The sequence below is a fragment of the Rhinolophus sinicus genome, linkage group LG03 (assembly GCF_036562045.2).
Source record: "Rhinolophus sinicus isolate RSC01 linkage group LG03, ASM3656204v1, whole genome shotgun sequence".
NCBI lineage: Eukaryota > Metazoa > Chordata > Mammalia > Chiroptera > Rhinolophidae > Rhinolophus > Rhinolophus sinicus.
Genome location: NC_133753.1, coordinates 72,244,654 through 72,270,055, shown reverse-complemented (window position 1 = coordinate 72,270,055; position 25,402 = coordinate 72,244,654). Strand labels below are relative to the sequence as shown.

General features: G+C 39.6%; 2 protein-coding genes across 3 annotated transcripts in view; one reads left to right on the top strand and one right to left on the bottom strand.

The window, feature by feature from the left end:
* The first annotated feature begins 1,930 nt into the window (after positions 1-1,930).
* Positions 1,931-17,097, top strand: METTL3 (methyltransferase 3, N6-adenosine-methyltransferase complex catalytic subunit). Its single transcript, XM_019713563.2, has 11 exons — positions 1,931-2,149; positions 11,927-12,144; positions 12,234-12,638; positions 13,624-13,799; positions 14,422-14,638; positions 14,863-15,050; positions 15,426-15,464; positions 15,632-15,740; positions 15,862-15,927; positions 16,083-16,195; positions 16,872-17,097. The coding sequence occupies exons 1-11, from the start codon at positions 2,050-2,052 to the stop codon at positions 16,981-16,983; spliced, it is 1,743 nt and encodes a 580-aa protein (XP_019569122.1). The 5' UTR covers positions 1,931-2,049; the 3' UTR covers positions 16,984-17,097.
* Positions 17,098-17,903: 806 nt separating this feature from the next.
* The window catches only part of TOX4 (TOX high mobility group box family member 4), a 17,002-nt gene continuing 9,503 nt past the window's right edge, over positions 17,904-25,402 (bottom strand). For both annotated transcript variants that reach the window (XM_019713562.2, XM_074328022.1), the window contains 7 exons: positions 24,869-25,111; positions 23,726-23,986; positions 23,146-23,376; positions 21,728-21,808; positions 20,595-21,338; positions 19,124-19,287; positions 17,904-18,339 (listed from right to left, as the gene is read on the bottom strand). In XM_019713562.2, the coding sequence (XP_019569121.1) occupies positions 18,279-18,339; positions 19,124-19,287; positions 20,595-21,338; positions 21,728-21,808; positions 23,146-23,376; positions 23,726-23,986; positions 24,869-25,111 (1,785 nt within the window). In that variant the 3' untranslated portion in view covers positions 17,904-18,278. The remainder of the gene's footprint in view (positions 18,340-19,123; positions 19,288-20,594; positions 21,339-21,727; positions 21,809-23,145; positions 23,377-23,725; positions 23,987-24,868; positions 25,112-25,402) is intronic.

Here is a 25,402-nt window from a genome sequence, read left to right as displayed (position 1 = left end):
GAATGGGTTCTTGCCATCTGCGGTGGCTTGGATGGACCTGGAAAGTATTGTACTGAGTGGAGTATATAAGACAGTGAAAGACATGCAATGTGATTTTGTTTATATATGGAATCTAAAGAACAAAATAAACAAACGAAACAGAAACAGTTTCATAGATACAGAGAATATTTTGATGGTTGCCAGATGGAAGGAGGATTGGGGTAGTGGGTGAAAAAGGGGAAAAGATTAAGTACAAGTTGGTTGTAACAAAATAGTCATGGGGATATAGGGTATAGCATCAGGATTATAGTCAATAATATTGTAATAATTACATATGGTGTCAGACGGGTACTGGATTTATCGGGGTGATAGATGGGAGGGGGCCTGGAAGGCAGGATGAAAAAGGGGAAGGGATTAAGAAGTACAAATTGGTGGTTACAAAATAATCATGGGACTATAGTCAATAATATGGTAATAACTATGTATAGCACCAGGGGGGTACCAGACTGGGGGACCACTTTTTAAATTATATCAGTCTAACCATATGCTGTACACCTGAAATTCATATAAAATAATTATGGGGACACAGTCCCACAGAGCAGTTTCCAGGCTCTCAGCCTCACATGGGGAGGTGCTGGCTTGGGTAGTGAATGACCATCAACTGTGATTGGTTGGCTGTCACCTGTAACTGGTTAGCCAATTGGCTACTGATATAACTGCCAGGACTGCGTTGATTGGTTGGTTGGTTGGTTGGTTGGCAGGCAGAAGAAGCGAATGGTGGATTCCCGATTGTGTGGATCCTACTGCATGTGTCTTGCCCCGCTGCCAGCGAGAATATAGTGGTATGACTTCCCTATCTGTGGCTCTGTGGTGTTCCTTTTTGGCCTCACCATATCCTGTGTTCTTACGTGGGGAGCAGGACCAGAGACCCTGCATAACACCCTGTATGACAATAATATTGAATGCCAACTGAAACTGAAAAAATTAAAAAGGGGAAAAGGTGAAGGGCAATTGTGATCCAAATTTCAAAGTATAAAACAAATAAGTCACAGGGATATAATGTACAGCATAGGAAAGATAGTCAATATATCGTGATAGCATTGTATGGTGTCAGATGGTTGCTGGACTTATCATGGTGATCATTTCTTTAGGTATATGAATATTGAGTAACTACTGTCTACACCTGAAACTAGTATAGTATTACATGCTAACTATATTTTTAATAAAAATCTTAAAAAATACATACAACTTTTTAAGTTTACTACACCTACAGAGACGTGCACATACCAAAATGTTTGGCTCAGTTGATTTTCACAAATTACACACTCATGCAAACAGCATCCAGAAAAGAAACACAATGCAACCTGAACCTCAGAAGCCCCCTTTGTGTCCCCTTATGAGGACTGTATGTCAATGTATTACACATGATACTTGTAGATGTCGTATAATTAAGAAGAGTGAGAATATGTATTTGTAGACCCCGTATATTACCATTGATCCATCAGTCCTCCTCTCTGAGAAGCGTGCCCACGCACACACATCCATAGAGCGGAAACTAATGTAATAGCTCCTTGCAAATGAATGCGTGAAACCATAAACCCACTACGCCTTCAGTGGAAAAGGTATGTATCAAACTTTGCCGAGACGAATTAGTGATCCTTCATTTTAAATACCCATACTACACGTGCTGCTGTACCACCGCTATTTTAAGGTCAACCCTCAGGAAGCATCTCCTTATGCTCAAACATGGCCGCATGCGCGCCTATAAGCAACATGGCCTCTTTGCCAGGCACCAACATGGCAACCACAGCTTCATTGCTCCCGGAAGGACGCAAGAGGGCCAATTAAAAAATATGTCCTCCATCCTGCCAATACCTAAGATGGCTTTCGTTTCACCTTCAAAGCGAGCGCTAAACCGGAAGTAACTTTTCCGTCTAGGTCATCTCTCGGAATCTCTTTCCGGTTCGCCTTGGGATGTCCGCGAGAGAATTGAGCATTTCCTGGAATTCCGGCTGGGAGGTGCTAGTCCGTCGCGCCTGATTCGAGACTTGTCCAGACTGTACGACTAGGATGTCGGACACGTGGAGCTCCATCCAGGCCCACAAAAAGCAACTAGACTCGCTGCGGGAGAGGCTGCAGCGGAGGCGGAAGCAGGATTCGGGGCACCTGGGTGAGGCGCGGGGCTATGCTGGCCCGCGTAGCCGGGGTGTGCGGGAGGGATCCCTGTAGAAAAAGACCGCTCCCGAGTGAGCACCCTTCTCCAAGCGGCTATTTCTTTAATGCCTTGTTCATTGGTACTCTCTTTCGTCCCTCAGTAGCACAGATGCTTCGCCCCTCTGCAAGTAGTTGAGGTTCTTTCCCACCCTTGGCTTTGGTTCCTTACGTTCGCTTTCCTGGGTTTGACGCCTGGGCCCCACCCCCGTCCCCTGGCTGATTCCTCTTAAGTCTTAAAGAATGTCGCGTTTGCCAGGTCTCAGCCCTGTCTCTCGAAGTAGCAAGTCCCCTTTTTTTGTTGCTCCTATGGCGCTTTGTTCCTGTCTGTTACAGCGACTGGTTTGTAGTGGTCGTTTATCTGTGGCTGGGCACCGAGAGAGCAAGCACCAAATCTTAATATCCACAGTGCCCATCGCAGTGGCCTTCACAGTGTTGCACTCGGTTTTACTAAATGAAAAGAGGCACTGACATTGTTTCAGTCATTTACAAACCGAGCAGGAATCTGAAAACGGTTTTGTTTGTTTTTAAACTTTTTCTCCCCTCCCGTTTCCCCCGTGTCAGTCATAAAACGAAGGAGCCTCAAAAGATTTTCAAGTCCTACCCATCACCCATCCCCAGCATGAGCCCTGAGAATGATTTAAGGCAAATCAGTTTTGAAGCTCTACAAACATACTGACTCTATACCACGGCTGTGGTAGCTTGTTCAAATGTTTATTTATATATTCTAGTCCATCACTAACTCTTGTCTTGGTACATATCAGATCCACGCAGACATACTCTTGTCCCTGGAACTAGCAAATGCCTTGGCAGGACTCTCACACCAAAATAAATAAATAAACAAACATCTATTGTGTTGCTACAGTGTGCATGAGTCTAGTTAGACAAAAATAAGTATGACATTGACCCTGCCCTCACGGAATTTGAAATTTAGTTGGGGTTAAAGGATTGATGCTTATAACAAATCAGATACAATATGATACATGTAAAATGCCAAATGAATGAGTCCTCAATGAATACAGTGAAAGGAGAAATAACAAGAGTTGGTTTAGTGAAAAGCATCATGGAGGAGCTGGCACTTGGAATTTGGTTTTGATGGCTATATAGATAGGGCTTAGATCATTGAAAAGAAGTAAAGAGGGAAGGATGAGGAGAGGAAGAAGTGCAAGTCATATGATTAGGGATTAATTAGTAGTCAAGCATTGGAGTAGTTACTGAATTACCCAAGAGGGAGAATGTATTTCTTGATATATAAACTTAAATTCCTTTGACCTCTTGTAGATCCAGTTTTCTCTCGTATTTTTTCTTATTCTTTGGTTTCCTCTGTGTCTGAGCCTTTTATTTATGCATATCAAAGTTAGATAGAAAATCTAACAATTACATCACTATCATAGAGAAATAACCCAATTGCTTCCTAATTTATCATAGACTCCTGTTACTGGCCTTAAGCATCTCATCATCTTTTTTTTAAAAAAAGCATTCTGGAAAGATATATTTAGAGGCATTTTTACTGTATAGGTATGTTTGTGTGTGTTCCTGGAAAACCTTGCTTTCTGCAGACGTCTGCATTAAAAAATAGCAGGGCTTATAGAAGAAATAGGTTTTGAAGTACTCTATTCAAAATCTGTGTAACTCTGTTACTAGAACCCTTATAATATTCTACTAAAAATACTTGCATAGTTAAATCTCACTGGTGTTTTGATATATAATGAAAATCATTCCATCCCCATAGCCTATGCCCTGGGACTCCTACTTTTGCTTCCATCCATTAGTCTGTTTTTGTTTAACCAAGGGAAATACCTTTGCATTTTCTTCATCTATCCCAGATAGCTTAACATAGTGCAAAGTGTTGCACTTCTTGAAGCCACCAAACCAGCAACTTAGATTTTTTAAAACGGCTTTTTTTTTTTTAATTTAATGTTTTTATTAGAAAAAAATTTTTTCTTTTTTTAAAGATTTTATTGGGGAAGGGGAACAGGACTTTATTGGGGAACAATGTGTACTTCCAGGACTTTTTTTCCAAGTCAAGTTGTTGTCCTTTCAATCTCAGTTGTGGAGAGTGCTGTTCAGCTTCAAGTTGTTCTTTCAGTCTTAGTTGTGGAGGGCACAGCTCAGCTCCAGGTCCAGCTGCCATTGCTAGTTGCAGGGGGCACAGCCCACCATCCCTCGGGGGAGTCGAACCAGCAACCTTGTGTTTGAGAGAATGCGCTCCAACCAACTGAGCCGTCTGGGAGCTCAGCGGCAGCTCAGCCCTAGAAAAATATTTTTAAACAGTATCTTAAAATCTCTAAGTAATAGCATGATAGAAAGGACACTACTCTGGATGTCTAGATACCCAGACTTGATAATTTCACTCATTAGTTACTTAAACTTGATAAAGTCATCTAAGTATCAATGTCTTTGATTTCTGGGTTCTAAAATGATAATGCATAAATAGGTGATAATGATGTACAAGATTTTTTCTGATTAAAGGGTACTATTAATGTATATGCAGTATAATTTTGGATACATTTTTATCAGCCACCAAGGGTTTCCTAATTTCAAAAGTTATACCTGGGTCTTTCTAACCTATGGTTGTTAATCTACTGTTGATTTTCACCTCTTTCTCCAATTCGGATGGCCTAAAGCATTTTGCTATTTATTTTTCCTAATACAGTGTGTAATGTGTGATTTTTTTTATTTAATTGTCTTTGCTTATATTTCCATAAAAAGTAATTTCTATAGCATTCTGACATTTTTTTCTTAAGGTATTTGTATATTGCCAAAGTTTTCTGTTTAACTGAAAATATTTGTCCCTGACCACTTCCAAACATTAACATGATGAGAAAAATCATGTGTGAACCAACAAATTTTCTATTATTTTGACATTCCCTTATTTACCAATTGCATATGAACTGATTTGCATGGAATAAATAACATTGTTGCAAAACAGATTGTATTTGGGTAGTATTTGAGAGAAATCAGAGAAACATCTATTCTATGGAACCTGTTGAAGAGGTCCTTTAAGTGGTCATTCGGAAAGCAGCAGTGGGATGTGGGCTATCCTGGTGAGTTGCTCAATCAGCTGAAAAGAAGAGGGGCTGATGGTTCCATTCTTTTATAACTAAAAACTCAGCATTTGGACATTAAGTTATTGACTTTTCAATATACGTGTTTCAGTACAAGGTAATGTAAGTAGGCTTGTTCTGTCACTTCCCCATATTCTCCACATGGATAGTCTATCACTCTGTTTTAGTCCCCTGGGCCTCTTTTGCAGTGTAGAAAGATGTGACAGCCTTGGGTAAGTGCATTTCTTCTAGAGATATTTATTTAATTGTAGTATGGAGTAATTTGTTTTCCCTTCAGCAGTAGCAATTTGAAGGGGACTTGAGGATTCAAGTAGTTGTATACTTTAACAAAATGATCTATGAAATTTTTTTAAAACCGTGAGAGTGTACTTTATGCCATGTGCAAATCTAACCACTAGAGCCTCGATACTTCATCCAGGTCCTTGCTTAGCATGTTTAATAATTTTGACAAGATTGTATTCTCCCTTGAATGTAAATATTCTTTTTTGGGTATAAATATTAATACTTCTTGACTTGTACATCCACCTAATAACGTGGTTAAGACGCCTGTAAAAATATTTTTGAGGTTGTAATTAAATATATGTTGTCTGCTGTCCTAGAGCTTTGGCCCATTTGGTATGGTGTGAATAAGCAGAAATGGAACACACAAATTAACCTAGCCTATCACTGTTCTTTCAGTTATTTTGATTTTTTCAAAGAAGATATTTCTTTGAATGTAGGATTCTTTGGAAAACATCATGAAACACATTCTACTAGTTTATTAATTAAGTTGTTATGTAAGATGCAACAAAAGACTTGGTTAAAGTTCAGATCCTTCAGTATTTTTCACACAGGAAATAAAAATTTTCCTACCACACCTTAGTTTTTATAGCATTATTGAAATCTGATCCTTACTTGTTTACTACTGAGCTCAATGTTAAAAGATAAGGAGATTAAATAAACTAAAATGTATCCATGTCATTAATGAATGCAAAATAATACCGTCAAAGAATAGCTGGGACACCTTTGCTAGCTTGGCATTTTTAAAGTACAACTTTCTTTTTTTTAATTTTTATTGCGGAATATTAGGGAACGGTGTGTTTTTCCAGGACCCATCTGCTCCAAGTCAAGTCGTCCTTCAATCTAGTTGTGGAGGGTGCAGCTCAGCTCCAAGTTCAGTCGCCCTTTTCAGTCTTAGTTGCAGAGGGCACAGCCCACCATCCCATGTGGGAATTGAACCAGCTACCTTGTTGTTGAGAGCTCGCACTCTAACCAGCTGAGCCATCTGGCCACCCTAAAGTACAACTTTTTAAAAATTTGTGTCAAAATACACATAATAAAGACACATAACAAAAGTCTTTAGGACTTTTCATCTTGCAAAACTGAAACTCTGTACCCCTTAAACAATTCCCTATTCTCCTTTCCCCCCAGTTCCTGGCAGCGCTTTCTGTTTCTATGAATTTGATGACTCTAGATACCTCATATAAATGAATCATAAATTACTTGTCTTTTTATGACTGGCCTGTTTCACTTAGCATAATGTTCTCAAGGTTCATCATTGTACGTTGTAACATTTGTCAGAATTTCCTTTTTAAGACTGAATAGTATTTCATTGTGTGTCCGTACCACATTTTGTTTGTCCATTTATTCATCGGTGGACACTTTTGGCCATTGTGAATAATGCTGCTGTCAGCATGGGTGTACGAATACCTCTTTGAGACTCTGCTTTCAAATTTTTTAGATATATACGCAGAAGTGGAAATGCTGGATCTTATGGTATATCCTCCCTCCCCCATCCAAAAGTAGAGCGTTCCTGTGAAACCTTTTGTAAGCCACAGTGGCATAAAGTGAAAAAGCAGTTGCCTTAGGGACACATCACGCTATATTTGCTTTTCGCCTTTTTTTCATAAAAGTGAAAATCTTCAGATTTTTTTTGATTAGCAAGAATAGGTACTAATGTAAATCTTTCATAAAAGCAAAGTGGCATAAAGCAAACTTTCATGAAGCTGTGGAATACCTATAATTTTCAATTTTTTGAGGAACCACCATACTCTTTTCCATAAAGTACAGCTTTTTGAAATGAAGACTGTTACTCTTAATAAATCTTTATTTTAATTGAAACAAAATTTCATGGCCAAGCTTAGCAGATGGTAAATATGTGAACTGCTCATTGTATTTCATTAGTGAGATTGAAGATGTGCATAAAGATGTTGATGTATTTTAGGGGTCAGCAAATTAGTAGACTGGACATACTTTTCTATCTTCAAGCTAACATTTTGTTTATATGCAGTGGAGCTCTTAACCAAAGAATAAACTCAAATATTATGTATTATTTTGCTGAACCCAACACATACAATTTTCATTAGATTAGAAGTACATGTCAACATTGTTTCCAGCCTAGTGGAAATGGTCAGTAAATGTATTGAATTAATAAATGAACAAATACTTTTTGAAGAAGTTGGAACCCAGCTGTTCTTAATCTTTTTTTGGATAGTAACCCATTTTAAGAATGATAAAACATTGGAATCTTTCCCCAAAATAAATAAATAAATAAATATTTATTTATTTATTTATTATTATTATTTGTATATATACACACATACAAAAATTTGGATGTGATTTCAGGGAACTCAGAGTGGTTAAAGCCCATCCATAAATAAGTTGCATTAATTAGCTATTAAATTTTTCCACAATATTGAATATGATCCCCCTTCCTTCTGGGTACCTTAAAAGAGATATTTTCAGCTCCAGTGTCCTGGTTGTCATGAAAAGAAAACTCCCAGGAAGTGTTACTAACACAAAGATTCATAACCAGAATCACATCACCAGGTTGTTGTGTTTTTTTTTGAAGATTTTATTGGGGAAGGGTAACAGGACTTTATTGGGGAACAGTGTGTACTTCCAGGACTTTTTCCAAGTCAAGTTGTTGTCCTTCCAATCTTAGTTGTGGAGGGTGCAGCTCAGCTCCAGGTCCAGTTGCCATTGTTAGTTGCAGGGGGCGCAGCCCATCATCTCTTGGGGGAGTCAAGAAGTCAAACCGTCAACCTTGTGGTTGAGAGCCCACTGGCCCATGTAGGAATAGAATCGGCAGCCTTCAGCGTTGGGAGCACGGATCTCCAACTGCCTGAACCGACAGTCTTCGGAGTTAGACTGTCCATGATTGAACATGGCACCTTGAGCTGAGCTGCCGCTGAGCTCCTGGATGGCTCATTTGGAGCGCGTCTTCTCAACCACAAGGTTGCTGGTTCGACTCCCGCAAGGGATGGTGGGCTGCGCTCCCTGCAACTAGCAACGGCAACTGGACCTGGAGCTGAGCTGTGCCCTCTACAATTAAGACTGAAAGGACAACAACTTGACTTGGAAAAAGTCCTGGAAGTACACACTGTACCCCAATAAAGTCCTGTTCCCCTTCCCCAATAAAGTTCCCCGAAAAGTTGGTAGGAAAGAAATCAAGAGCATTATTAACATCTAACCAAGTTTATATATTATTATTTTAAATATAATAATAGATGTAACGATGTAAAGTGGATTGTTATTTTTCTTTGAACTGTTAGCTCCTGGACTTCATTCAAAATAAACTTAATAGAGAAAATGTTTATTAAAAAAATAATGTGGTATTATTGCATATTTAAACCCAGTGTCTCAAGAACATTTTTTTTTTGGCAGTAATGAAAAAATAGTATGGTAATGAATAAGTATGTTCCTAAAAAGAATTTGGATTAGATTACATTAATAAGAGTGTTTCTGAAGCACTGATTGAAAATTTGAAATCATAGAAAATGCTCAGTAATTTGACATTTATTTTAATTACTGACAACACTCATTATTTTCTTCTGCATTACATTGCAAGAAACAAGCAAAATATGCAAAATCAAGATGTAATATAAGTCTCTAAAGAACACTTAGAGATGTAAGCAGGTATACGACAAGGTATTCAACATCACTAATCAAGGAAATGCGCATCAAAACCATAATGAGATATTACCTCATACTTGTTAGGATGGCTATTATTAAAAAATTGAAAGATAGCAAATGTTGGTAAAGAGAAAAGGTAACTCTGATTCACTGTTGGTGGAAATCTAAATTGGTATAGCCATTATGGAAGACAGTATGGAGGTTCCTCAAAAAATAAATAGAGTTGCCATATAATCCAACAGTCCTACTTCTGTGTACTCAAAAGAATTGAAATCAGGATCCTGAAGAGATACCTGCACACCCATGTTCATTGCAGCGTGACGTTCAATAGCCAAGATATGGAAACAACCAAATGTTCATTGATGGATGAATGGATAAAGAAAATGTGGAATATACATACAGTGGAATATTACTCAGCCATTTAAAGAAAGACATCCTGCCAGGGTGGACCTGGAGGACATTATATTAAGTGAAATAAGTCAGTCAGACACAGAAAGACAAATATTATATGATCTGACTTAGAATATATTTGAGATGTACGGTCTAAAATAGTCAAAGTCATAGAAGTAGAGAGCAAGATGGTGATTGCCAGGGACTGGGGGACGGGGAAATGGGGAGGTGATGGTCAAAGGGTACAAGTTTTAGTTATGCAAGATAAATAGGTTTTAGAGATCTATACGGCATAGTGCCTATAGCTAACAAAACTGTAGTGTAAACTTAAACATTTCCGAAGAGGGTAAATCTTAGGTTAAGTGGCCTAACCACACACAAATAATAATAATAAAGGCAGCAGAAAGAAACTTTGGGATATGCCTTTGGCCTCAATGGTGTTGATGATTTCATGGTTGTGTATACTTCTCTCCAAAGTCACTGAGTTGTATACATTAAATATATACAGCTTTTTACATGTCAATCATACCTCAGTAAGTGGTTTAAAAAAAAAAAGATGTAATAGGGATTGTCCTTGGGAGCTTAGGCCTTTATTAACGAAATAAAACTCGTACTAATGACAACAGCATATTACAAGGTGCCTGGCACAAAGTTTGAACGTAGTGTGTGTGTGTGTGTGTGTGTGTGTGGGGGGGTTGGATAATTTATGGCTTAAAATATTAAAAATTTCAAAACTGCATAACATAGTAAAGGATCTATATGCTAAGTATTGATTTAGAACTTACCTATATCTTCCTTTAGCCCGTTTCTATTATCAGAATCTTTATATTAATAGCTTAACATAATTTACTCCCTTTGGCATCCTTTGTAAGGGTCAATATATAATGTATAAAACAATTTGTGGATGTAATGCCTGAAATCCTAATTTTAAAAAACCTTGTGTTTCTTTTTCTTCTGCCTTAATGAAATTTATCATTGATTGTGCATAGTTAGGTTGCTTAATGAAATAAATTTTTGGTTACTTCAAAAAAATTTTAAACTTGACTGACACAAAACTCAGTTTGACTGTAGTGTAAATTATAATTATGGTATTTTAACTCAAATTTATTAAACTTGTAAAATCTCTGAATTACAAGGGACTTCTATAGTCACTGAGTCAATCCTGTTCAGTGCAGGATTTTTGCCTGTAGTCTTCCAAGTAAGCTGAGTAGTAATTGTCACTTATATGTCTTACATATTTTTAGCTGAGGTCAATTGCTCTCAAACTCTTTCTTATCCAGACCATCATAGTGTTTCCATGACCCTTCCATGTGTACAACACCTCTTTACTAAAACAAAACAAAGACTTTTTATCTCTTCACGTGGCAAAAGTTCTAGTCTAAGATTGAGCAGAACATAAAGGAATCATAAGTAAGCAAGGTGAAGAAAGTTATGTCAATTATTTAACATTTCCAGCTAATGTGGAGTTGTGGAGTCTGTTTTCCAAATAGAATGTAAATTATTTTCATAAAATTTAACTGTTTCAGCAAGGTGTTTGGTGTAGTTCAGCTCAATTGTCCTTGGAATTTCTCAGTCAAATTTTACTAAAGTCAGTTCCTAGAGTGGAAATTTCTAAGTAACCAAAATATTTCTGAATGTTAACTAATGGCTCACTTACATCCAGTATAAGTCCTGAGAGTTTAATATTTCACTTGTATTTTAACTTAATAATACACAGATATTAGGTTTTTCCAATGGTAATATTTTGTCCTCATTTTATATTCTTAAATCTTGGCTACCCAGCTTGTGAAGTAGTAGAGTAGGTGATAAAAATAGTTAGGGAATATCATGTGACCAGGGCTTCAGCAAAGTTTTAGAAGATTTTTGTGTTTGATGTTAAAGCTTACATCATTCTAACGTCCCAACACTGTCATTTTTGTATACCCTCTGATGTCCAGTGGCCTTAATTCATAAAAATTCAAACTCCATTTCTAAAGATCTGATTACAGCTTAGGTTGTTGAAAATATTTCTGGCTTTTAAGTTTAGGTTGATTTTTATCAGTTGTCATTTAGAATGACTTGAATGGAAGTGCCGTGGACATTTTTATCTACTGTGTTGCGCATTTATTTCCTTTGAAGCACGCAAGGACAAGGAATTAGGAAAATACTGCTTATCCAGTAGAGAAAAGGTAAGCTGTTCCCAGAAAAATTGAGGATTATATTGGGAAACCAGTGAATTCTTGAGTATGATTGAGGAAAAGTTATCTCGTGGTAAATGTGGTCAGAGGATTTCTTACATGAAATGAAAGAACTGTATCCTGTGAATGCTGGAGAATTTGACTCCTCGGGAATGTATATAGTGACAGTGGTTGCCCTTTTTCATTTTGACTTCTCTTCACGCCTAGATCTACGGAATCCAGAGGCAGCATTGTCGCCAACCTTCCGCAGTGACAGCCCAGTGCCTGCTGCACCCACTTCTGGTGGCTCTAAGCCCAGCACAGCTTCAGCAGTTCCTGAATTAGCTACAGACCCCGAATTAGAGAAGAAGTTGCTACACCACCTCTCTGATCTAGCCCTAACATTGCCCACTGATGCTGTGTCCATCCGTCTTGCCATCTCCACGGTAATGACCTGATTAGACAGGGTTGGGATCTAGCACTTCTTTTCTTGGGTTCACGGTCAGTGTCTTATTGCTCTCCCCTCCTTCCCTAGCCAGATGCCCCTGCTACTCAAGATGGGGTGGAAAGCCTCCTACAGAAGTTTGCAGCCCAGGAGTTGATTGAGGTAAAGCGAGGTCTCTTACAAGATGATGCACATCCCACCCTTGTGACCTATGCAGATCATTCCAAGCTCTCTGCCATGATGGTCGCGGTGGCAGAAAACAAGGGCCCTGGGGAGGTCACAGGGACTATTACAGGGCAGAAGCGGCGTGCAGAACAGGACTCAACCACAGCAGCTGCCTTTGCTAGCTCTTTGGCCTGTGGTCTGGCCTCTTCAGCATCAGAAGCAGCTAAGGAGCCAGCCAAGAAATCCAGAAAACATGCTGCATCAGATGTTGATCTGGAGATAGAAAGCCTTCTGAACCAGCAGTCTACTAAGGAACAACAGAGCAAGAAGGTAGGGGCAGATGGAATTGCTTTTACACATATACTTTGAATTATAGCTTTAGTTGAGAGGAATTTACTCCTAGGGCAAGGAACAATTATTAGAATTGAAGGTTTAGAGCAGCGGTTCTCACCTGGGGATGATTTTGCCCCTCTTCTTCCCCAGAGAGGACATTTGGCACTGTCTGGAGACATTTTTGGTTGTCACAGCATGGGAGTGATACCGGCATCTAGTGGGTAGCGGCAAGTGACGCCGCCAAGCATCCTACAGTCATAGTAGGGCAACCCCTACACAACAAAGAATTATCTGGCCCGAAATGTGAATAATGCGTGTTGAGAAATTGATTTAGAGAATCTTTGTCATCTGTTTGCAAGAACCATGAGATCAAGAGAAGAGGAATCCAAATATAGAAATAGAGGGAGATGAATGGAGACGAATACTGGAGGATAGTCATGTGTACCAGTAATTACAGAAATTGATTAGACAATGTGAATCGCCAGTACAGCAGGTCCTTGAATAAGGTCGTTTCGTTCAAAGTGATTTTGTCACATTTAATGAGATGCTGTAGGAACTCTTGTTTATATCAATTAGGCTATTGTAAAATTGGTTTCATTATACATCATTTTGCTTAAAGTCGTAGAACCTATCGATGATGTTAAGAAAGAACTTATTGTATTGTGGTTCTGAGTATAAATACTGGACCCACATGAGTTCCCATCCATTTGCTACTTCTAGCTGTGTGCATTTGAACAAGTTACCTTCTCTTAAGCCTTAGTCTTCTCATCTGTAACATGAGGATAACCAGAGTACCCTCCCTTATAGAATTATTGTGTAGACTCAGAGCTAAACAGTCAAGTGCTTAGCACTGTCATTGGGTTTGGTACCTAACAAATATAAGTAGTTTTGGTGGGCATTATTGTCAAGTAGAGTTTATAGAGATGGCTTAAGGGCTCATTTTATCTACAGACTCTGAAGTCTACGGCTCCTTCTGTCACAGGTCAGTCAGGAGATCCTAGAGCTATTGAATACTACAACAGCCAAGGAACAATCCATTGTTGAAAAGTTTCGGTCACGAGGTCGGGCCCAAGTGCAAGAGTTCTGTGACTATGGAACCAAGGAGGAGTGCATGAAAGCCAGTGATGCTGATCGGCCCTGTCGCAAGCTGCACTTCAGGTCTCTTGGGAGGGGAGAGATGGGATGGGTCTCCAAGAAGTAGTCATTCCTTTTCAGCACATTCCTTCCAGTCTTTGGGGTTATGTCTTTAATCTTGTTAAAAGGTTTTCATATGATTTGTCTAACATCTCCAGACTCTGAAGGTATACTTTTAGAAGTAGTGTTCTGTGGGATGGAATACAAGCTGTACTCCCAAAAAGATGTGAGAGGTTGTTTTTTTTGTAAATGCCCCTTTCTTCTTGCAATAGCAAGGCATCTCTGTCTCTGAGCCACAGTGAAAGTTCTCTGGAAGGAAGATGATCCCAGGAGAAACAGGACCCTGGGTTCTTAGGTCAGTGTTTTGTACCGCTATAACCAGCGAGCCCTTCCGTCCTTCCTGTTGTAAGACACGGCAGTTATGTCTTGGCTCAGAGAGGAATTAAATCTCTTCTTTAGTGTGAATTACGGATTTCCATGTCACCTGCCTTCCTCTTCTCTGAAAACTCTTAGAGAAAGCTCTAACGATAGAGAAAGTTAGGAGAGGGTTAAAAATGGGAAATTTTGAAACAATTTGGAATTTGAACTATGGGACCTAACTCTGGAACACCATCTTGATTCTGCTTCCCCTTTTTTATTTCCCCAGACGAATCATTAACAAACACACTGATGAGTCATTAGGTGACTGCTCTTTCCTTAACACATGTTTCCACATGGATACCTGCAAGTATGTTCACTATGAAATTGATGCTTGCATGGATTCTGAGGCTCCTGGGAGCAAAGACCATACACCAAGCCAGGAGCTTGCTCTTACACAGAGTGTTGGAGGTGACTCCAGTGCAGATCGACTCTTCCCACCTCAGGTACTTGTCTCAGAAAACTTATCTCAGATTATGGACTTATATCTAAGTAGGGCCACTATACATGTAGGAAAGTAGGGCATAATCAGTGTTCTGTCTTGCTGATTGGGAATGGAGTGGGACAGATATGCTTAGAAGGGAGTAGGAAAATCAAATGGCAAAGAGGGACTGGGGCCATGAATCTGAGAGTGGAGGAAGGGAAGATGACCAAATACCACCTCATGCAGTGGATCTGTTGTGATATCCGCTACCTGGACGTCAGTATCTTGGGCAAGTTTGCAGTTGTGATGGCTGACCCACCCTGGGATATTCACATGGAGCTGCCCTATGGGACCCTGACAGATGATGAGATGCGCAGGCTCAACATACCAGTACTGCAGGATGATGGCTTTCTCTTCCTCTGGGTCACAGGCAGGTAATGCAGTTCAAAGATATGTAGTTATGGGTAGATATAGAACAGAGTGAGTACTGGGTGGGAATAAAATCCTGGGTTTTCCTACCCATGCTATTAAATACAGATTGAGTTAGCCTTGTTTTCTGCTGAGACCTAATGCCTGTTTATAACATAAATTATACCTTGAATTCTACTTAACTCTCCATTTGTTCCTTGTGAAAGGTAAGACCATTGAGAATAGATATGTTTTATCTTTACATTCTTAGATCCATCCTTTGCCCTAGTGGTGTCTTGCATGTAAATGTTCACTGAATGTCTACTGAAAATAACACATATCTTGAAGAGAGAAAAAAATATGGGCATAGAAGTAGCTGTTTAACCTTTATTTCTTTCTAGGGCCATGGAATTGGGCAGAGAATGTCTGAACCTTTGGGGGTAAGTAGCAATCATCCTGTTGCTTCCTTTTGAGGTAACTAAATACATACATTGCTATAGTTGAGATATGTGTATCTTCTCCCTTTGATTCCTTGCCTCTGTAGATGGTATTACTCGTAAACTGAAAGCCTGATTAAAGCTCTAGTTCTCTTTCTTATGCCCCACAGTTATGAACGGGTAGATGAAATTATCTGGGTGAAGACAAATCAACTGCAACGTATCATTCGGACGGGCCGTACAGGTCACTGGTTGAACCATGGGAAGGAGCACTGCTTGGTGAGCAGCAGTCGGACCCAATTCATTAGGTGGAGGAAAAAGAGGAATTGTTTGATTTCTTATTGAGAAAAAGTTCACATACTGGGGTTTCATAAGGTAATCTTTTCTCTGTGGTGAGCAGGTTGGTGTCAAAGGAAATCCCCAAGGCTTCAACCAGGGTCTGGATTGTGATGTGATCGTAGCTGAGGTATGTGTTGTCGCAGGCATCCACAGCTTCCACATTTTAATTGGTAGCAGTTATTCAGGTCAGGCGTATTCTTATCATTTGGATCATACGTAATGCAAAGGGCTAGAATTGCAATCTTGGGTAACTGAAAAGTAGCTAGAGCCTTTATTTCCTAGGTTCGTTCCACCAGTCATAAACCAGATGAAATCTATGGCATGATTGAGAGACTATCCCCTGGCACTCGGAAGATTGAGTTATTTGGACGACCACACAATGTGCAACCCAACTGGTAGGTGACCAGAGAACATGCATGTCTCCAAGGGCAAAACTATTTATCGTCAAGGACAAGTTAGTAAGGACAAGTTAGTAGAGCTTCGCCTCATATTGTCTGTAAATGGGTTTCGGAGGATTCATAAACCGCTTAAGCTTACATTTCAGCTGTTTTATGGGATTCTGCAACACTCATTAGAAACCCAACAGGTTTTAGGACTCAAACCACTGATTGCTAGGATCTCCACTCTCTTGCCTCCTAAAGATCTTCTTCAGTTATTCTAGGGATGTTTTGAATCTGCCCCCTGGTGGTTAACTAAGAATCTATTTAATGTATCAACAATTTTAGTATCTTTGATCCTGTAGTAGAGCTTTAAAAGACATGCTGCTAGCATTTTACTTATCCAAAGAATACTCACTGGCAGCAACAGCTTTGTGAAGAAGGCCTGGTTAGCCATCAATTATTAACCCTTCAGCAATACAGATCCTGCCTGTTTTAACACCAGAATCTGTGCCCAATTCCTAACCAGTCATGCTACCATATTTTAATCTAATATCAAAGTCTTTTTAAAATAATTGGCACGAATATTCAGTGAAATGATAGGCAGTATTAATAAAAGGTATGCATCTTTTAACAATATTAAGCATTTTAATTCCAGGATTTTTGGTTTGCTCCATCTTTCCCCTTGCTTCAGGATCACTCTTGGAAACCAACTGGATGGGATCCACCTATTAGATCCAGATGTGGTTGCCCGATTCAAGCAAAGATATCCAGATGGTATCATCTCCAAACCTAAAAATCTATAGAAGGCACTTCCTCACAAAGCTAAGCATCCATAGCCATGGCTCTACAGGCTGCACCTGAAGAGCAATATTTGTATAATAGCTTTTTTCCTTATTTAAATAAAAGTTTATATTGTAGCTGGGATTTCAAGGTCAAATTTTAGCTTTGCCACTTAATAGTATGTGATCTTATGTAACTCATCTCTCTCAGTATGATTCCTGATATGTGAACTGGGAATATTACCTACCTCGTGGGTTGTTGTAAGGGTTCAAACTAAATGAATGCATGGAAAGCATTAAAATGTTGATTATACAGTGTAGGATCAAAGTTATTAGCAATTAGTATATGAACATGGTAATCAAGAAAGGGGTTCCTAGGACAGCATTTCTCAAGGTAAGATCTGAGTTAAGGTTATCACTAGGGCTATCATGCTCTAAACACTTGTTTATTCTGTTACAACTATGTGGCTTTGCTAGTCTCTTGTTCATTTCCAAGAAAAATGAAATAAGCACATTTTAGATTTAAATAAGTGCCATCTGTGCAGAGAATTAGCCTACATGTATTATGTAAGTGAAAAGACCTCTGGTCTATCTTTTAAAAGTTATTTCATCAAACACAAGTGAACACAACTTATCTGTACACTTTGGTGAAACCCCTTATTAATTTAAGCATGAAGAGTTCTGCTTGTTATACTCATAAACTGTGGTAACTGAGGTAAGGAGGGACACTGACTACAGAAATGCTATTTGTAAAGAGGAATTAAAAAACTCCTGGGTGATGTTATTGTCCCTACAGCCCAGTGTACCTACTGTGTTGAAAACCTTTGTTCTCAAAGCAATGTATAGATATGATGGTAACAGCTCTCTGTTTAAGAGTGTATGTAACTTTTAATTCAACCTTCTATCCCCTTTAAAATGGATGCACACAACGACAGGTTCAAAGCTGATGTGTACTCTTCCATAATTTTAATAATCTTTTAGAGAAGTCCTATGACAATTATACTAACAAGTTTCTTTAAACAACCCCACCACCACCACCCCTATGTTCTGCTTGTCCATATTCCCCTCACCCTTTCCTCTGCTATTATTACCGGCATTTCTGCTTGTACTTGAAAGTAAAAAGCAGTTCCAGATTACAGCAAACTCAATGGCCCTGCTCCATAGCCTGGCCCCTTGTTGAAATAAAAAAGGGGAGAAGCATGAAGAACCATCATGGCTTGAGATCAGGCACTACCAGAAACCCAGACTGAGTTTTAGAAACAGGCTCTTGTACATGTTCCTAGCAGATAAATCTTCACTGGCTTGGAGAACAGGAAGGACTATTTTACAAACACCACTGTGTTTGAATTTCTAGAGGCTACCCAGGCCAAGAAGACATCCCTAAGAGAGAAAAAGACACACAAACTTAGAATTGCAGCTTAGATAGATTCTTTTTTAACTATCTTCTTTTTTCTTTCATTTTTTTAAAATTAAAGTTTATTGGGGTGACAGTTGTTAGTAAAGTTACATAAATTTCAGGTATACAATTCTGTATTTTTTTAAACTATCTTAAAGAAGTTCCCAGTTAATTTCTTGTAGCATCAAGGTCAGATGGTATCACCCAGTAGGAATATTAGGGCAATGGGCCTAAAAGTCACAAGTATAGGCGATCCTAGTTTACTGGAGAGGATTTGGGATAGAAAATACCAATGTTTCGTTTCATGGATGTAGGTAAATCTCAGGAAAACTTGAGGAGATGGGCAAAATCTTCAGGACCTCTCCCCCACTCTTCCCACTCCTGCCATACTTCGCACCTTACCGTGCTACTTACCACTTACCCATTTCTCCTCAAATTCTAATTCCCTAAATGGTCTGATTTGCACTAAGGAGATAAGCTAATCTTCCTAGTCACTAACTGCTTAATGCATCACCATACACTTAAAGAGCATACATAAAGGTAATGTACCTGAAAAGTGGGAACTGCTAATTTTGTCATCTTTGTCTATGTGACAAATGTAAGCTCTTTTTAAGCTGGAGAACTTTTCTATAATAGCCTCTATAATCAGACATATATATAGCAACCTACTCTACCTAAGATCAGGTAACACTGATATGCTCAGGGTTATCACGTTTTCCAACAATGAATTTAGCAATACTTACATTATGAGGAGAGAAACTAACTCACCTGCAGTGCTTCACCACACACTCATTGCTGCAGTACTCACTGTCCCAGTCCTTACTCACAACCGGAGGGTTCTCACAACCAGACCTCACACATCGTGGCTGCGGGGAGAGTGTCACAGGAGATCCGCTTACCAATTCAACATCCATTTGAGAAGGAGACTCAACCTATGAGAGGAAGAGAGCACCAAAGATGGATTAGGTTTGCTACCTACTAGCCAGGCACTAGTCAAGTCTGGGACCCAATCAAGGAACAGGTGTTAAAATCCCTCACACATGGCGGTAACGTTCCAAAAGGTGAATTCTTGGTCTCCACCTCTACATGTGGCTTTAGAACTTTGCCAAACAGACTGACAAGATTCTTCCCATCGGGGGAATGCTGGCCATATGCCCCTATAGTTGACCCTTTAACAAGTCAGGTTTGAACTGCGCTGGTCCTCATGTGTATACAGATTTACTGTGCAGTTCAAAGGTGAACTGAATTTTCAATCCACAGCTGGGAATCTGTGTAAGTGGAGGGCCGACTACCGTGTTTCCCCGAAAATAAGACCTAGCCAGACCATCAGCTCTAATGCGTCTTTTGGAGCAAAAATTAACATAAGACCTGGTGTTATTTTAATATAAGACTGGGTCATTATAATAATGATATGATATGATACGATATGATATGATATAATATAAGGTCTTGTATTCTTGCTCCAAAAGATGCATTAGAGCTGATGGTCAGGCTAGGTCTTATTTTCGGGGAAACACGGTAGTAGTTTTACACGTGCACAGTGCACGGTGGGTCACTGCACTCTTTAATCTTACTCATCACTGACTATTCTACATTTGAATGACATTCTCTTTAAATATCAAAAGAATGTGAGTAGAGGTTGGGTCACCTCAACTAAGATCATAGGGCTAAGAGAAGACAAAATGTGCCATTAGCAAAAGGAAAAAACAACTTGGAGATTCAGTTTCTTCCTGACGGGTATTATTTCCTTTACTTTAAAATCATTGCTTCAATTGTGATACTAGTCTCAACAGACCCATATTTTAAAATGACTACTGGTTATGTACAAGTTAAAACTAGGGTAAATTGGCATCTGTTTATATCACTTTGGATTCACTGATATGAACCAATTGAATTTTCTAGCTATATCCCCTATCCATCCCCCACTTATAAAAACATCAAGCCAAGCAGTCCAGACATAGGAGAAATGGAAGGACTTGCATCCAAAGCTTAGGATCCTTGGGTAAGTACCACCAAAAAATAACTCTGGGCCGAGGTTGTACCTCTAGTCGAACTACAGTACTCTGCTTAGTTAAGGAGCAGTCTAGGACAGGAGGCCCTTTTAATGCTTCTCACCAAGAACACTACATAGTATCATGGGTGGGACAGTCACAGTCAAGAAGCAACCCCCCTTTTATTGGATCAACCAAAAATGCTCCTACACATTTCCACTGGTCTAAAGACTTGAAAACAGGCTCACCTCAGGAACGACATCTGTGATCATCTCACAGATTGTCTCAGGAGAGGTTTCCTCTACTGTATGGGCCTCAGGGCTGTTGTTCATGGGCCGCTCAGGACTACTTTCCACAGCTGGTGGGACTAAGGTAGTCTGCATTTTCAGAGTGGGTCCAGGCACAATCTTGATCTGCAGAGGAGGTGGCTGTTGCTGTAAATTGATTCGAGCTTTCTGAGGTGGAGGCTGTTGCATGGCCTGGAGTGGGGGAGGCTGCTGCAGAATGGTCACTTGCTGCTGAGTGGGGGGCTGAGGCATCTGTTGCAATGGAGGGGGTTGTAGCCGGGGTGGAGGCAGTTGCATAGAAGCAGCAGCTGCTGCCGCTGCCTGCAACACTGACCGAGTGACAATCTGGGCTTGTTGACTGGGCTGGATAGTAGCTGTGCTGGTTTGGCCTAATTGGATCCCCCGGGAGGTCACCACTGTGGCTGGGATAACGGTAACCATCCCTCCTTGAGACATGGTGATAGATGAGGGCAACATCTGTTTGGTAATAATCAACTTGGTGATATTAGGCTGACCCCCAGCCCCAGAAGATGCCTGGTTTGCCACATAGGATGAAAGAGTAGAGTTAACAACAATGGAAGGGGACAGGGCAGGGGGCTCTGTTGAAGCTGGTGCTGGAGACGCTGGGTCAACGGTAGCCACAGCAGGTGGAGAAGGCGTCTGTGATGGCGGCACTGGATCCAACTCCACTGTTTCCACAGTGGCCTAAAGAACAACAACAAAATGTCATTGGGAAATTTACTGTCTTCCCCAGGACACAGTTACTCTAATCACCTCCCAAAATTTACATCACCGATTTTTTTGTTTTTTGAGATACATCACAGATTTTAAAAAAAAGAAAAAAGAAAGGAAAAGAGCAGGTGTTAGCCTATAGGTGTTACCCTGGCTAAAGTAAAAATGGGATAAATGCAGAAAGACTGTTTGGCAAGATTTATGATGGAAACAATGGTAAACCATGTTACATACTTTTAAGCTTTTACACAGTATTAATAGGTTCCACAGGTTTTTGGTAGTAGCCTTATAACTGCTAATAAACAGCTCAAAAATTTTTTTTATTGGTTTAAATAAATATCCCCCCACCCTAACCCTCTTACCTGGCACTCTTGATTGTCTTTATATGCAGCCAGAGCTTTCAGATACTCTTTCTTGGCAGCCTCAGTTTTCCTCTTATACACCTGCAGGAAAGACAGTTTTAAAAGCCCATATTCCTAGAAAAGACTGATAATTCTATTCATCTCAATCTAAATATTGACAACTCCTTTTAGTAAATACACTTCTGAAAGCTAGTAATCAAGACAGTCTCCATGGCAAACTTTCCAGTGACCATGCCATCTGAAAGCCAGCCAATCAACAGGAGTCGTGGTGGAATAACTCCTCTTCCAAAGCTAGCACCAGCCAGTGCCCACTTCTATTACCAAAACAAATCCTGACCCAAATCCTACCAAAACTATATGAGCAGTCTGCTTAGCCTGGGATTGTGTATAACCAGTGTACTCTCCCTTAAGGAATGTGTTAAATTCTTTGCAATGATAGCTGCAAGATTTTTCCCATCTTTCATGCCTCTTCCATTAAAAGCTGAAACCTATTTCCCCTTCCTTTGAATCTGAGTTAAGTCTATGAATTATTTTGACCATTAAAATGTGAAGTGACACAAAGAGACAATGGGACATCTTTTGTTCTGTTGGAACATTGCTATATGTCTGCCATACTGTAAAGAAGACAGTCTAGTCTATTTGGAAGATGAGAGGCCATGTGAAGGAGAACCAAGGCATCTCAGCCAACAAGTAGCACCAACTGCAAGACATGGGAACAAGGTCACCTTGGCCAGCCATACCAGCTTGTCATTTGACTACAACCACAGGAATGAGCCCAGGCAAGAACACCAGGAATACCACCCAACCAATTTACAGAATCATGAGAAGTAATACATTGCCATTGTTTTAAGCCATTAAATTTGTGGTGCTTTGTTAAGTAGCAATAGAAAACTGATACATGTTATCTATAATGTATCTTTTTCTTTCAAGTATTAAGTAGTAGACTCACTGAGAGTCTACAGTAATGATAATTATAGCCATCTTCAATTTCAATTGTATCTTTTTATTTCTTTGAAATCCAGATTAAATTCAGGGAGATTAACAATGGTTTTCAAGTTTAAAGTAAACCAATGAGAAAATCCTAAACTAAATTCTAAATCCAAACTTGATAGTGGACTTTAGAGTTAGCCACAGCATGCAACCTACCAAGGAATAGCCTAATTTTACAGTGGAAAAAAACAAAGCTTAGAAAAGTTAGATTCAGTGTTTTCACAATAATCACTGATTAATAATTTTTATATGGGTATTCTGGGCTTTGTATGGCTGCAGCTTCTAAGACAAAGGATAATCCATTAATGCCATTAACAAAGAGCAGGTATTAAATAAGACAGTAAGAAAGTTAAAAGAAAACTTAGTTTTTATTCCCTTAAAAACTTTTAGAACATTCACTATCTACTAGTTCCTCATTATATGCTCACCTGTTTTTGCTCCTCTCCAAGACTATCCCACATGGAGGCCACAATTTTTGAAACTTCCCCAAAAGTGGCATTGGGATTCTGTCCCTTGATGGCAGCCTGTGTATCACGGAAGAATAAAGCATATGCTGAAACTGGTTTCTGAGGCTCATTAGGATCTTTCTTTTTTCTCTTCTTTGGGGTCTTCTGCTTTTTCCCTGCTTCTACCACAACTGTCTTCTGGCTGGGAAGTTGCTGCAGGGAAGAAAAGAGAATTATAAGAAGGAAGAGCGGAAGTATCACATCTAGAGAACTGTAAGAAAAGGACTTTTATTTGGGGGAAATGATCTAGCCACATGGATGGAATTTTTAGAAGTGCTAAAAATAGAGGCAATAGGATTAAGACATTAGTAAACTATGTGAAAACCAGTAAGATGGAGACTGGGAGGAGCATTATAAACTGTAAATTGAGAGGCAGGACCCTATACCCAAAAAAGAGCAGAGGAGATGATAGGGCAGGAGTGAAGATAGAGTAGCATTGTATGCCAAGAATTTTATCCCAGAATATCATGGCAAATTTGATTTTTGGCAGGGAATGCCTCACCCTCCGGAAATCCTCAACACCATCCTCATGAAGTGAACTAGTAGGTGAAGGGGTGGTTGAAAGACGATCCTCAGGTGATTGGGCAGGTGGCAGGATGGTGCCACCCCCTAAGCTCAAACCAAGTTGAGAAGTCAGTTCTGACTGATCAATGGTGGTCAACTGGCTATGCCCCATCAAGCCAGATGTCATGTCTGTCATTGGTACATCAATTGTAACAGGTGGGTTGGCGCTATACTGAGTTCCTATGGAATGGTCCAAGTCCTGAGAGAAGCAGAAGGACTAATTAAACACTAAATATGAAAAACACCACTCTTCCCCCCCACCCTGACTTCAGGACAGTTTATAAATCTCCTGCTCACCCACACTGTATCATCGTTTAAACTCTAAACATCAAATAATTTGTCTACATATAAAACATATTAAGCTTTTAAATAAAGTATAGAAATTCGTCAAGTCACTTCTTGTACTCAAAGGCCTATTCCAAAATAACTAAAAATAACCATGGAAGTCTTAATTTTGGACAAGTTCATTTAAAGAGCAAATAAATTATTCAGTAATTTGGAGGCAGTGATGATACACAGGGTGACGAAAACCTTCCTCCTTGTACCCTCCTAAAATAATGGCTTTTAAAGTTACAATACACAGGCAAACAGTAAATAAGGCTAATGGTAGGGATGTTTGGTGTCAAATATAATGTATGGAGATGTGCTACTGATGAGATGTGCTGGAAGCCCAATACACTGATCCGTATAACTCATACTAATTCACAGTCAATACGTTTGGTTGAGAACGTGTCTGAATAAATCAATGTGCCAGCTCTCACTCTCATATTTGAATATGGATGTGAAGGCCGTATTAGAAGGGGGGAAAAAAACCTTTTCCAAAAATCACAATAAATCACTTTTCATTTCAGAGTTAACATTAGACATTTTATAATTTTAAACCATTTTTAAAGTACAATTGATTCAGATGATAAATTTCATTCATTCAGAAGAAATTAAGTCTTTGTTGATGAGCCTTTGGCCACAAGAATGAGGAACAAGTAATACCCACATGGCGCAGGGAAGGAAGAGAGAGTCACTTTTGTCCCCCTAACACCATGCCAATAAGCTTGGGTAAGCCTGAAAATGTTTTGCCCCTTACCATGGTCAAGCCCCCACTCAGGAGCCCCCCGCCCTGCTCCATCAAGCCATGGGTCATGCCCACAGGCATGTCCAATGTCTGGACCCCATATTGGGCTGAAAAACTGCCATCCTGAGAGGACGAAGGGTCTGCCAGGTCATCAAAGTGGCCAACCACATCTGAGACAGCCAGTGAAGGATCAGAATCCAAGGAGATAGGCGGGATTTCAAATTCTTCATCACCCAAGCTTGGTGTATGGAATGTCTATAGAGGGGGAAAAGGAAAAAGAATTAGAGGAAAAAGGAGGAATTGCATACTGCTAAATGAACAACATGGCTAGGTAATGGAGATTCTCAGTGTACCTCTTTCCAGCTTGGATGCTATTTTTGTTATCAATTTCTTAGGACCTATTTAATTTTACAAACAAGACTCTCTTCTTCATACCCTTTGTCATATGGCACATATAAGGATGCCAACATTATCACAGTTTTTAATTTTTGTATCCTTTTTCTATATCATCTTGGTTGTCTTAAACTATTATGCCTGTTCTAATGA

Excerpts from the sequence above, each read along its gene's own strand:
- METTL3 (XM_019713563.2), top strand. The coding sequence starts at position 2,050 with ATGTCGGACACGTGGAGCTCCATCCAGGCCCACAAAAAGCAACTAGAC. Across the intron at positions 12,145-12,233 it reads TCCGTCTTGCCATCTCCACG|CCAGATGCCCCTGCTACTCA; the intron begins GTAATGACCTGA and ends CTCCTTCCCTAG. Across the intron at positions 15,051-15,425 it reads TTCCTCTGGGTCACAGGCAG|GGCCATGGAATTGGGCAGAG; the intron begins GTAATGCAGTTC and ends ATTTCTTTCTAG.